This window comes from Cryptotermes secundus, unplaced genomic scaffold (assembly GCF_002891405.2).
Source record: "Cryptotermes secundus unplaced genomic scaffold, Csec_1.0 scaffold116, whole genome shotgun sequence".
Classification (NCBI taxonomy): domain Eukaryota; kingdom Metazoa; phylum Arthropoda; class Insecta; order Blattodea; family Kalotermitidae; genus Cryptotermes; species Cryptotermes secundus.
In genome coordinates, this window is record NW_019732857.1 from 815057 (window position 1) to 828150 (window position 13094).

At 41.1% G+C, this 13094-nt stretch overlaps 1 protein-coding gene across 2 annotated transcripts in view; it reads left to right on the top strand.

The window, feature by feature from the left end:
• LOC111867759 (lipase 3) overlaps positions 1-10198 on the top strand; it is a 14182-nt gene extending 3984 nt beyond the window's left edge. Inside the window, exons 4-8 of one of the 2 annotated variants that reach the window (XM_023857897.2) lie at positions 2077-2317; positions 3534-3692; positions 5385-5469; positions 7005-7144; positions 9139-10196. In XM_023857897.2, the coding sequence (XP_023713665.1) occupies positions 2077-2317; positions 3534-3692; positions 5385-5469; positions 7005-7144; positions 9139-9294 (781 nt within the window). In that variant the 3' untranslated portion in view covers positions 9295-10196. Of the gene's footprint in view, positions 1-2076; positions 2318-3533; positions 3693-5384; positions 5470-7004; positions 7145-9138 lie in introns of both variants that reach the window. The other variant, XM_033752803.1, reaches the window with a different exon arrangement.
• The last annotated feature ends 2896 nt before the right edge of the window (positions 10199-13094 follow it).

Genomic DNA, 13094 nt, shown 5'->3' on the forward strand with positions numbered 1-13094 from the left:
TATATATACACATTTTCTTGATCTCGAAACTAGCGGGAGGTGAGTGGTCAGTTTGACGCCCCGCTCTGTGTAGGTAACACTAGCAAAACGGCAGCGGATGCGTTTCGCGAATGAAGTCGGTGCCGCAGCTGCAAAAGTGACCACAGTGAGTAGCTCGACAGGTCAGTTAATGGAGGCACAGAGTGCTAAGTCAATTTCCTCATCCATGGTTCTCATTGAAGTTAGGAGTGCGTGTCATCTAAAACAAGGCTTCATAATGTGCCATCGCCCCTTTCACTAGAAAGATATTTGGGGTAATATTCCCGTTATAAAATGATGGTCCATGACGAAAGTTGACAAAAATAAATGTACGCAGAGCGCGATCCTCCCGTTGGAGCATGGGTACCAACTCGAACTTGCTGCTCAAATTCATGTACCTATACTAAATTTCCTACGCCGTGAAGCTGTATGCAGATGAGTGTAAGTTTCACGTATTCTTTAAACTGGGCACCATTTAGAAGTGAGCAGTCAACTTCATCTTCCATCAGCTTTATGCCTTGCAAAGGCCATACTAAACCCATTGGTTAGGAGGCTAGTGGGAACCAGAGTCCGTTTCAACTTGGAGGGCAAAGATAACTGCTTATTTCTGCCGGGAATAGAACCATAGCGGTCGACATGTAGTCAGTCACTTCACTTAATGAGATACCGTATCACCAAAATGTACCTATTTTGATCCTTAATACAGACATAACACAGGAACTGAATTTTTACCTAACTAGGAAGACCTGTCACTATAATTTTATGTCAAATCATGTACATACTAATCACACCTACCTTGTTTAGTACCAATCAAACAGCTACATTAAAAAAGAGGGTATGCTCAATATAATTGTGTATGCATGCTTATACAATGTGTTTTATTAGCAATAGCTAAAGCGCAACATTCGCGAATTTGTTTTGTCCGAATGATCATTTAAGCCTGAAAAATAATCACTGATGTCACTTAACACGGGATGTGGAAACTCTGAGTGACTGAGTATTCAGAAATACAAAACGTTACTTCAAATGCGCCTATTTCCATAAATATCCAGAGTAAAACAATGCCGAAAATAGGTATGTAATAAAACACGTTTATGGACTTTTTGTCCGATGCAAATAATTTCCATGTAGGAAACGGTAAACCTCTACAAACTTTAAACTCTCTGCGAGCTGGGTCAGTATTTCTGGAGTGACCGGTAAACCGTATCATACGGTGACTGCTTCAAAATGACATCATCTCAGTCACTGATGATTTAGAACGTATGGTTAAAAAATTTCTCATCCAAGCCGGTGACCATTTCCTTGCTTGGCCAACTATGTAACCACGAGTAGTATGGACTTCTTTTCCATACTGGTTTCAGAGCGGTCAGTCACTGTCACCGTATTCCACGGATACTGAATTCTGCCATTACATTTGGGCCACAACACCACTCATACAGTTAAGAACTATGACCAGAGTTATATTATTTGCAGCATCCACCAGAACATGTTGAATGTAAAAATTCTGAGTTTTCATTTTTCTCTTGCAGAAAGTTATGCTCTGCACCCACGCTGAAAGCAATACTGTCTAAGAAAATCTGTGTTGCTAGACATCATCTGCAATGTTGTACTACGTCGTGAATATTTATTACCCTACAATAATTAAAAAACTTGGCCGGTCACGGTAGCTGAGCGGTCTAAGGCATGTACTGTCTTCACTCGCTTGGAAACCGGGATCGTGGGTTCGAAACCCACTCAGGGCATGGATGTTTAGCTTGTGTGTGTGCGTTTTTCTGTGTTTGTGTACAGGTAGAGGCCTTGCAACGAGGTGATCACCCGCCCAATGAGTCCTACCGAATGTGTAAGATCTAGAAAAACCGAAGTGAACGGAGAAGTTCATGGAGGTAAGCCTAGGCCCATTGGGGCTGTAGTGTCAAGGGAAAAAAATTAAAAAACTTGTCATTTTCTTTTATTTCTGAAGAGGCTGCAATAATGAACATAGAAGAAGTTGTCTAAAATGTGTACACCTTTTTCCCCAGCCATGAATGTCTGAGAGAGCCAATGTATATTTGTGTGCAGTTGGCATGAGATGGGTGTGTACGACCTGCCGGCCGAGATCGACTACATTTTGACGAATACAACACAGAAGAGCCTCCGTTACGTTGGTCATTCCATGGGTACCACCATGTTCTATGTTCTCATGTCCAAGAAACCAGAGTACAATGCCAAGATAAGCCGCATGATTGCACTGGCCCCTGTGGCGTTCCTGAGGAACACGAAAAGTCCTTTTGCTTCCATCACGAAACTCGTACCAAGTGGAGTAAGTAAACAAAATGGTATGGAGCACAAGTATCAAATTACCTTTAATTTAGGTAACATATTTCCTATATTTTAGCCGGACACAGTAGCCGCGCGATCTAAAGCATGAACTGGCTTTGCTAGCTCCGACGCTGGGATTGTGGGTTCGAACCCAACTCAGGACATGGATATTTGTTATGTGTATAAGTTTATTCTGTATTTGTGTTGTTCTGTGTTTAGGTAGCGGCCTTGTGACGAACTGATCACTCCTCCAAGGAGTCCTGCCGTCTGTGTAAAATGATTATGGAACTGAATAAGAGGTCTGAGCTCTGAATGGTCTGGAAGAGCCATTGAACAAATATTCCTATATTTGATTAAATACAATGCAATGTACGTAATTTTCGTTGGTGTGAACTCTTGCAGAAGGAAACTTATATTAATGAACTCGCTTAATACTGCAAATCAAAGCATGACATTTTTCTTTCCTACTCACATCTCGAACTTGTTTAAGTGTCTTTTTTAAACCAACAAACTTTTCGCCATGCAAGTTGGCCTAGTGGTAAAGTACATGATTTTTATCTAGGAGGCAAGGAACCTGTCATCACTGGGTTTGCAGAGATTTCCGTAAGTCGATACAGATCCTACCATCAGATACGTCATAACTGTTTTCTCTCCCAGTCTTATATGTTATCATTGCTAAATAACTTCCTTCTGTTTCCACATCTACGGTTGTTACATCACGACTAGGGCCCATACAAATAAATCACTCATTGTGTCTTGGTCGGAAAATATTTAAGACAGAATACTACATGGACAATTTAGTCAGCAAGCCCTCCGTAGTCTTTCTGATATCCCAGCCAGCTTATAAAGAGTAAGCCTAACCCAAAATAGGCCACTACCATTTCACTCGACATTCATCCTAATCAAAATTTATAACAATCTTAATATCTCTCCGAAGCTACGCAGTAAAATTTATGCAGCTGTGAAATTGAAAACATGGACTAAAACTTATGCAGTTGAAATAGCGTCGTTAAGTCACTCAACGTTCAAGAACGATTACGACGAGTCACTGACTTAGTAAGAAACCGGCTGAACACATTGTCGTGTTTCCTCCCACCACTCTTCATTGTGTATTTCCACGTGCCTTCCTTTTATCGTGCCCCTCATACTAATGTTTATTCTGATCTGTGACGATTCTTCAGTAGCTCCGTAAAGACATTTCTGAAACGTTGTTTCAGGTGCTATTTGATATGGTGTCCAACTGGCCATTTTTTCCAAATAAGAAATTTTCTAACGGTCTTCTCGAGGCCTTCTGTAAGAGAGGAACCATTACGCAGAAGATGTGTACAAACACACTCTTTCAAATAGGAGGGTTCAATTCGAACCAGCTGAACCAAGTAAGTGATGCTCTCTTCATATTTATTTGAAGCAAGTTCTTAATCATCGGCCACTTTACAGTAGATATAATTATTTAACTTGAAAGTTTAAATAGTTCGCTAAGCACATACAGCTAACTAATTATACAAATAATATGGAATACACCACTACACACGCACGTGAATCCGTTCACCTCATCTTCTTCTTAAACTCCTTTTTCTGCCAATTCAGGGATCGAGTCATGACCCTCTCGGAAACTGAAGGAATTGTACGCGTCATCTTCTTGCACGTCCAATGTCGCGTGTTCTAGTTGGATAACAAAAAATATATTTGCTTCGCAAACATTAAGGAGGCATTTTTCTAAATTATTATGCCATTTCCTTTTATATTCTTGTTTATCCTCCACCATTCTTTCTGTTCCTGTTTGTTTTCTTGTATCAGTATTTCTTAATTTATCCCTTCAGTTTGATACATGACAGTGGTCGCAGAAATCTCACTTCAGATGTGTAACTCTTCCCTATTTTATTCTTCACACTTTTTACAGTCCTACTTTAAGTCATCTGTGAAGCGACTTACTCGTCAAGAATGCGAGTTATGTTCACAGATCGCCGTCTGGCTAATCGGTAAGCAGAAGCTCCCAAGGTCTACAAACGGTGCTGGAGTGTAGCGTGAATGACAGGCCAGTGTGTGAAGTCGAAATATTTCGAAGTGATTCTCTTCACCGACGTGACTGACTTCATAGCATGAAGAACACCGCTGGGGAAATCACATCAGTCCAGGCATTGTCCGTCGAATTGTCGGATATTTGTAATTAGAGCTTTTTAAATCCATTATAGTTAAATTTATTGTATGATATTCTTACTATGTGTTGGACCATATAAATATTTATCGCTTCTTTTTTTTTTGACTGAAATAATATTTATGCTTAAGTTTATTCCATTCGTAATTATAGGAAAACTTTCTTTACAGAACAAAACAAGTAGAAATACTTCACCCCCCCCCCAATGGGACTATAACCTGTGATCCCATGTTCGATCGGTCCGAGGCTATATTCTCCTTAAGCGGGGGTGCCACGTTATTGGATTATGGCCTTTTTCATGAATTACGAACTGAATAAACATAAGCATAAGTATTATTTCAGTCCCTCAAGAAAAGCTACAAATATTTACATTGCCCAACATGCAGTAAGGATCTCGTATAATAAATTTAACTATAATGGATTTAAAAATATCTAATTAAAAGGTACTACAATTCGATGGACAATGTCTTCACATATATGATTTACCCAACGGTGTTCTCCATGCTATGAAGTCAATCGCGTCGGGAAAGAAAATTATACCATATTGACAGTTCTGAACGCCCTAGAGGACTTCACCGCATTCATTCACCGTGAAAGCTTGAAATTTTATACAAATTATTTCAATATTACAATCAAAACTACACGAAATGTCGTTAAGGCGTACCTCATGATGACTACTTTAAAAAAAGGCTTATACTAAAAATATCTCTAGTTTAAATTAAAATAGAAATATCTAAGCTGAAGGCGTTTAAATTTACACTAACAGTGTTGCTTTTGTGCACGTCTTGACAACAAATTTTATTCTTATTTTTCGAGCACTTGCTATTGCTTAAGGTGAATCCTGTACAAAACAGCGATTTTCTGCTTACTGTTCCAAATTCATGTTACGTAGATAACGCTCTTTCCATTTCAGACCATGCTACCCACAATCCTGCACTACTTTCCTGCTGGGTCTTCAATGAAAGCCTGGAGGCACTACGGCCAACTTATCAGTTCAGGTGAGGAGCAAACGTCGAAAATCACATCCATGTTATGTGATCCACCATCCCTAATTTATCAACTCTATACGACCTTTCAAGGTACTGAATGTAAGCTCCTTGAAAAAGGACCAAGTAGAGTCTCTTTACACCGCATGTAAGGTGACCTACAGAGAACGGACCATCAATGGCCATCACAGATGGGCAACGATATATCACAGTATTCTACGGCATACCTACACGTCTTTCTGAGAATCCCTTGCCATTAAATATGATAAAATAGTATTATTACAATAGTTTATCTATCACAACAGCGTTGCTATAATAAGACCCTATGAAATAATAAGAAAATATAGATAACTGTGTAAGATTTGAGGCTTTCACGGCGGTGACTATGAAGAAAGCAGTCTTCTGGGATTTGGCAACGTGTATATGTTGTGTTAACCGACGTTTCGGAGGGACTGCTTTTACCGGTTCTCACGGTCTCTTCGCTTGCGGATTTCTTATATTTTTCCTTCTACCCTGAAGATGGAGGCGATACGTTCCTCCGAAACGTCGGTTAACACCACATATACACAGTGCCAAATCCCAGAAGACTGCTTTCTTCATAGGTGTACTGGATTCAACGTTTCTTTGCTCGAAACAAAAATTGAGAAAGAATACGATGCTTTATATAGGAAAAATGACTGACAAGACTAGTTTTGTCTTTGTTTCGGAATAACAAGGTACAAATTAATTTCCTGCTAATGAAAATTATAGATGTTCTGGAGAAAGAACAATTAGGGAACTAATAATACCTGTAGAAGAAATTACCAGACAGCTCATGGCAAGGTTATTAAACAGAAGTCCTACATTTCGTTTAAAAGCCCTTTTACAATTCTGTACGACATAATTCAGCTGAAAATATCAGAAAGAAAGTTAAACCAAGAAAATGGTGATGCTGGGCCACTAAGGAACAAGGAAAGAAGTGTGTGTGTATGTGTTTGTGTGTGTGTGTGTGTGTGTGTGTGTGTGTGATGTCCCGGCGGAAGCGATAATGCTTTTCAGTATGTAAGACTGCTAGATTTGGTACAAATAATTCAAAACATAGCTACGATGAGCATTTTCTGTGGCACAGACAGCTTGTGACTGCAAGCGAACGCGTGCTTCAGTATCAAGATCAATATGTAAGACTTTCCGTTATCTGCAGGTAGCGGATTTAAGGCAGTCTGTTATGTACTGCAAACCGGTGCAATAAAACTTCCTCCGGCGATCAGCCTTGTCATTCTTAAGCTAAAATGGAACGTTCCAGAGACCTTCTCCATCATCAGGGTCGATGTGATGAATAACCACACGTAGCCGATATATGCGCGCAATGTATGCATACCGCACATCAGTCTGAGAATGCGATGCCTCGTGTGGTCATTCAGTACACCAACTTTGATGACGGAGGCGAAAATGATCTCTGACACGTTGCTCTTTACCTCAACACTCATTCTGATTGTCAGGTAAAATGTTAGTGCATTTATTCACCGTCAAAACTTCAACTATTGCATAAAATATATTTTCTGTTTCAGGTAGCTTCAGAGAATATGATTATGGATTTGCAAATATTTTCAAATATGGAAATTTATATCCACCAGATTACAATTTTGCTGTCATCATCACATTCGTCAGCCTAATCGTAGGTCCTAACGACTGGTTGGCATCCCCTGAGGTAAGCTGCAAAACGCTCTCGGAATGTCTCCTGAACAGCTTCACAATGTTCTAATGAGGCCAGGGTACAAAGGTTAAGCCGTCCCTGTAACAAGCCGTGAAGGCCCATAGTGGTGTGAGAGGTCAAGGTTCCCACATCTTCTAGACAGTCGGCTCACAGATGGCGGTGAGCTTGTCAGCCTTACGCAATGGCCGCGTAGTGCAAAATTTTGTATGCCGGGGAGGTCTGGCAGGAAACTGGAACCATGATCCAAAGTCGCTCTTGTTGTTGTGACTTTATACTTCTAAATGCAGAACTGAGCGATAAGACTTACAAAATGCGGAAACTTACAGACTGAAGGGAGCTGAAAATCTCAGTAGTAAAAAAAAAATCGTATAGTCCCTGGTTCTAGGCTCCTATACTGTCTGAACTGTGACGTCCCCAGTCAAAGCAGTTCCTTCTGTAAGTTCTATATGGAGGAGCTCTCTGCTAAGTTGTGCATAAAGACTCCATGAAGAAAAGTTCGGGTCTCTTTCGCCTCAACAGAAATATTGGAATTGGTGTGCTGAGCGGCTCCACACTCAGACACTCTGGCTCCAGTTACCATAACATTCGCTGATGGTGGAGACAGTAATAGTTTCAGAAACGTTCAAATGTATTCCATATTAAACGGCCGACTGCCCGAGGGGATTTCTCATTTGCTTGCAATAAAACCTTCAAATCTGACAGAAATGTCAGAAGTGAAGTTCTTGTATTTACTTCGTGTAAACAACACAGCAGGCCACGAATAAACACGGAAATACTAAGAATTTCCTTTCGCAAGATAGACAGGCGGCACAAGATCAGCCACCTCCAAGAATAACAATAGGAGAATTGACACGAACCTGTATGGTTTATAAATTTTAAGCTTGAACTAGAAAGTTTTTAAAAAACTTAAAAAGTTTTAACACCAGAAAGGCTGATGTGAATGTGAAAAGTTGAACACTGTGTACATTGTGCATTTCAGACATTATATGTGTATATATATAATTAACACCTATTGTAATAATATTTTCCGAAAAAGTATTGATGCCCTCTGAGGATGATCCGTAGGGATCGAAACATGTAAGGGTGATGAGTCTTCAAACGATAAAACTTGAATAGTCGCATTAGACGGTATTATTTTTGTCTTTGTGAAGTTCTTGTATTTCCACTGAATGGGAAATTTCTAATTATATAATTCTAGTCTTTTCTTTCAAATATTCGAATGAAAATAAATTTGTAATATTGAAGTAAATTTACCCATTTTTATAGAAAAACAAATGCTTTACATAACTGTTACTAACCGCCTTTAAAATCCATAATTCAATTTCCAGTATTTTGATATTTTCATTTACGGCTGTTTTTATCCTACTGCCTTGACAGTAACAAATTCTTCATGAAGTGTGACCACACAATGCATCGAATTCACACACACACACACACACACACACACATATGTGCCGGTCACAGTAGGCGTGTGGTCTAAAGCATGAATTGTCTTCGCTCGCTCGGACGCTGGGATCGTGGGTTCGAATCCCACTCAGGGAATGTATGTTTCGTGTGTGTGCGCGTTTATTCTGTATTTGTGTTGTCCTGTGTTTAGGTAGCGGCCTTGTGACGAGCTGATTACTCGCCCAAGGAGTCCTACCGTCTGTGAAAAATGATATGGCACTAAATAAGAGGCCTGGGCCCTGAATGGGGTGGAAGAGCACATACATATACGTGTATCGGCTACAAATGGTCATTCATAACTTCGACTCTGGTGATGGCACGGAGATGTATTTAACGTCGAACTTTAGTTCAACAATGGCAAAGAATCTTTACGTTGCACAGTATTGATCTACAGTTCTTGCTCTGCTTACCATAGAGGACTGCGTTGTATTTTTGAAGGCAAATAGGACTCGCGAGTTTTTCCTCAAGTTTCTTAATATTAATTTCGACTCACAAGATACAGAATGTCTGTCAGTGCCTTACAAAGTTGTTCGATGTTACAGGACGCGAGTCTGCTGCACCGGAAGCTGCCCAACTCGGAGTATCACGAAATTGCTCTTCCGGAATTCAACCACTTTGACTTCTTGTGGGCAATCGACGTGAAGACGTTGGTTAATGACAAAGTTTTAAGTCTTCTGGAAGTTGACCAGGATTATTAAGAATAACCTGCTACGTTTACTGTACGACTAAATAGTAATTATAGTAAGATCATACTGATTATAAGGCGATTCAGCACACAGTGTTTGTGAAATGTAAATAACGGAGTACATTTGTATGCCCTATATTCCATTTTTGCTCTTTGTTTTAATTCTTCGACGTTCTTAGTCGTTGCGAGTGTAAAACTGGCTTTACACATCAAGCGACCTGACATGCTTACAACTTACATCCAGTACATTGATCTGTGGAGGTTACATCCAAGCAGTGCTGAACAATGGCTGGGGTTTTGGTCCTTGTCCATCGTCGGTATTCTAAATAACTAGAGAACATAGCGTTTCGGAAACTAGATCTGTTTCCATCCTCATGTGAGAAGGGAATACACCTACTCAACTGAGTCCCTTAAAAAAAGCTAACCTCAATCACTGGCAACCCGTGTCAGTATAATTCTATCTATCTACCTACCTCCGTTCCTCCTACTTGGAGCATAGGGCATCCGCAAAACGCTCGTTTCACTTCAGTTTCTTAATTTTAGGCAGTCGGTAGTATTCCTTGAACGAAGGATCAGCCCGACAAAAGTCTGCTACCTATACAGGTCAACACAAACAGAATAAACGCAAACATCCATGCATTGAATGGGATTCGAACCCATGATCTCAGTGTTCGAGCGGTCGAAGACATTTCATGCCTTGGCGTGGCCACTGTGATCAAAGTGTCTATAATTACTGAGACCAGACTATGTTGAAGGGAGATAACAGGAAACTGTGAAATGAAAGTGTGATAAAGCATACACAGACCTGAAACTAAGATAGAAAGAGAGGTGAAAATGTTATGCAACAAGCACAGCCAACAAACCAAATGCAAAGGATTATGTATGTATGTATTATGGGAGGAGGTGGGTTTCCCCATGCACTTAGACCAGTTTTTGGTCCATTGTGCGTCCCCCTGTTAATTTCTACTGTCGCCATACCCTACCGGTAACGGTGCGTGCCATCAGCCCCCGTAGAGCCAATGAGGTCGGCCCCCGGTACCTTGATGCTTCCCTCGTCCACCAGAGGCATTGGAGACTACTTGGGTGGGAAAGGGCCTGTAATTTAGCTCAGAGGTCTCCTAAAGACATGAGGTTCTTTTACGTGCCGTAAATCTACGACACGGGACACACGGCTTAAAGTCCTCCCGGAGGACTTGTTCCTTGAATTTTTCCGCCCTTATAAATTCCACGACCTCCGCCGGGTTTGAACCCGCGTACCCTGAGTCATGAGGTGGGAACGTTACCCCTAGACTACGGAGGCCGCTATGCAAAGGATTAATTTGAGAATTTTGTGAAACCAGAAACCCATAAAGAATTTGTTAAATCATCTTGATCTATGTGAGTTGCTAACCTCATTGCTGCTGACAAGAGGGATCCAAATGGAGAAACGCCCAAACAGGGTTGGCTTATCGGATTAATTAAGCATGCCTAATGGGGCGATTTGTTCTATTTCCTATACCTGCCGTTACTTTCAATTTCCAAAATCCTAGCTTCATGCCAGCCTACACCCTGACTTTCATAGACATGCTGGGTTAATTTTTATTCTTCTAAAAGATTCGCTGTGAAACTGTGTTAATGTTCATGGAGCCGCACAGCTAGAGGTCTGCCTGTTTCGCCAAGTAGCTTCTGTCACATTTACAGAGAATGCTATAGACGCACTGTGCCATCTGTTGCGGATTTCTTTCCGACCTGGTTTTCGTGAGTGAACTCCTACGGGTGTGCTCAGTTTTGAAGATCAACCTAACGTTGTCTCGATTCCCTATACGTTTGAACTTCTCTCAGACGCTCTCTACACATGAGATATACAGACAGCCCAGATGTTTGTCGTTATTAGGACGGCCGTCATCTTGGAATTAGTAACCCTGTCAATGAAACCTTGGGGATAAACGTTGAGCTGGAGATCACATAAAAAAATACTTGCGTGACTTTAATCAGCAAGTGAATTATACCGACCGAGCGACCGCTCTTGTCGGCGAAGTTAGTGCCAACTTATGCGGATAGAGGGTGTCGCGTGGTCAGAGCAACGAATCCCCATGGCCGTTAACCTCGGTTTTCTAGACCGGGGGCGCTATTTCCTTGAAATAGCTCCTCAATTATCCCAACGAGGCCGAGTGGAGCTCGCTCCAGACCCACTACTCATAAAATCTGTTAGCGCCGGGAACCAAACCCAAGACCTCTGGGTCTGTAGCCAGGAATTCTGACAACTAGACCACAGAGGCGGTCGGAGCCGTATGAGTAGTGGCTGAAGCTACGGTACTGACCGCTCCCACTGTCTCCTAGTTAGGGATAAGATAAACCTCTGGCCACTTGGTGAAGTAGCCCACGGGAACCGATCGCTTCAGATTAATGCCGGGATAGAGTCTTTAAATAGGCCATGGCTCCTTCCTTCAAAAGATTATTTCCCATTTTTCACATATTAAACAATAGATCGTACGTAAATAAAATAAAGACTGAACGTTGCAATACTTTACAAAGAACTGCTAATTTAATTTTATCTTGTTAAAATCTCCCCTCTCCTTTTTATTTCTAAACTGAAAACATTAGTCTTGTAGAGGTACAAACATGAATCATAATTGGTATGCAGAGAATTAGTACTGTCCTAACGCTTACTGTACACATCCCCAAAACGCGGAAAGTGTCCAGTTGGTGCCTTCACTGGCTTGCGTGTGGGGAAAACGAATATTCGCGACTTTGCAAAGATTTGGGGGAGATCCTATAGATGATTCTCGCCTTCGGGCAGTACAGAGTAACAACATTAGCGAGGTCCAACCAAGAAGAGTTCCTGGAGTAGTGGGTGAACCATCTACCAAGCCATACCCACGGACGCTAGATACAAGACTTCGCCGAATATTCTACGTGGCCCCAGAGCTGAGTAGTGGCCAGTGCAAGGAACAGTAAGCACAGAGGCGAAGTTAAAGGAATTATCAGTTATTACAGGAACCAGGTCAGTGAGAGGCCTACTGCAGGGTGCTGTGTTAATGCTGAAATTGTAAATGTTGTAACTGATTGTCATTCTTAACCTTATTCACTACTCACGCGTATTTTTTCAAAGATAATATTAAATTTGTACGACCTATTCTGTAATGGTAATTATTTTGCGGGGACGAAACAGTGACAGAGCGTGTCAGTAGTCGATTGAGACTGCCTGAGTCACACGACAAATAAGGACATCAGTGAGGTCACACAACCTTGCTTGTCTCATTTCTTATCTCACATGAAATTAATGCATAAAATGAAACATTAATCTTACTAAGGTCAGATAAATGTATGAAAAACATTTCTATGAAAAAGTATAAAAAAAATCTGCGCCACATCCATACACCCTCTGTTCTCTAATATCCATTTTAATATAGCTCTCTCATCTANCTTCTTGGATGTGACGCCATACAGTTTGGTAGAAATTTACCGACACTTCGGAGGAAATATGTTTGTCTGCATGGCAAGTTTACTGACATTTCAGGGGAACGTACTGACACCATTTTCATGGTCGAAGTGTAAGCCAACCAGGCAAGCATATTTCCTCCGAAATGTCGGCATGTTTCCACCAGACTGTATGGCATCACATCTCAGAAGCTGACACTCTTCACTGACACCGCCATGAGAATCTCGCATCGCTGTCCGCGGGTTATTTAATGACGCTGTTCGGTATTGAAACTACACAGCGCCCGATGGTATGATTATAGAGGACTGAAGAAATTATAAAGATTTTGGTAGGGTCCGGTTATGGTCTAATTAAGGTACTGTTCCTGCATTTGCTTGGAGGAACTGAAGAAA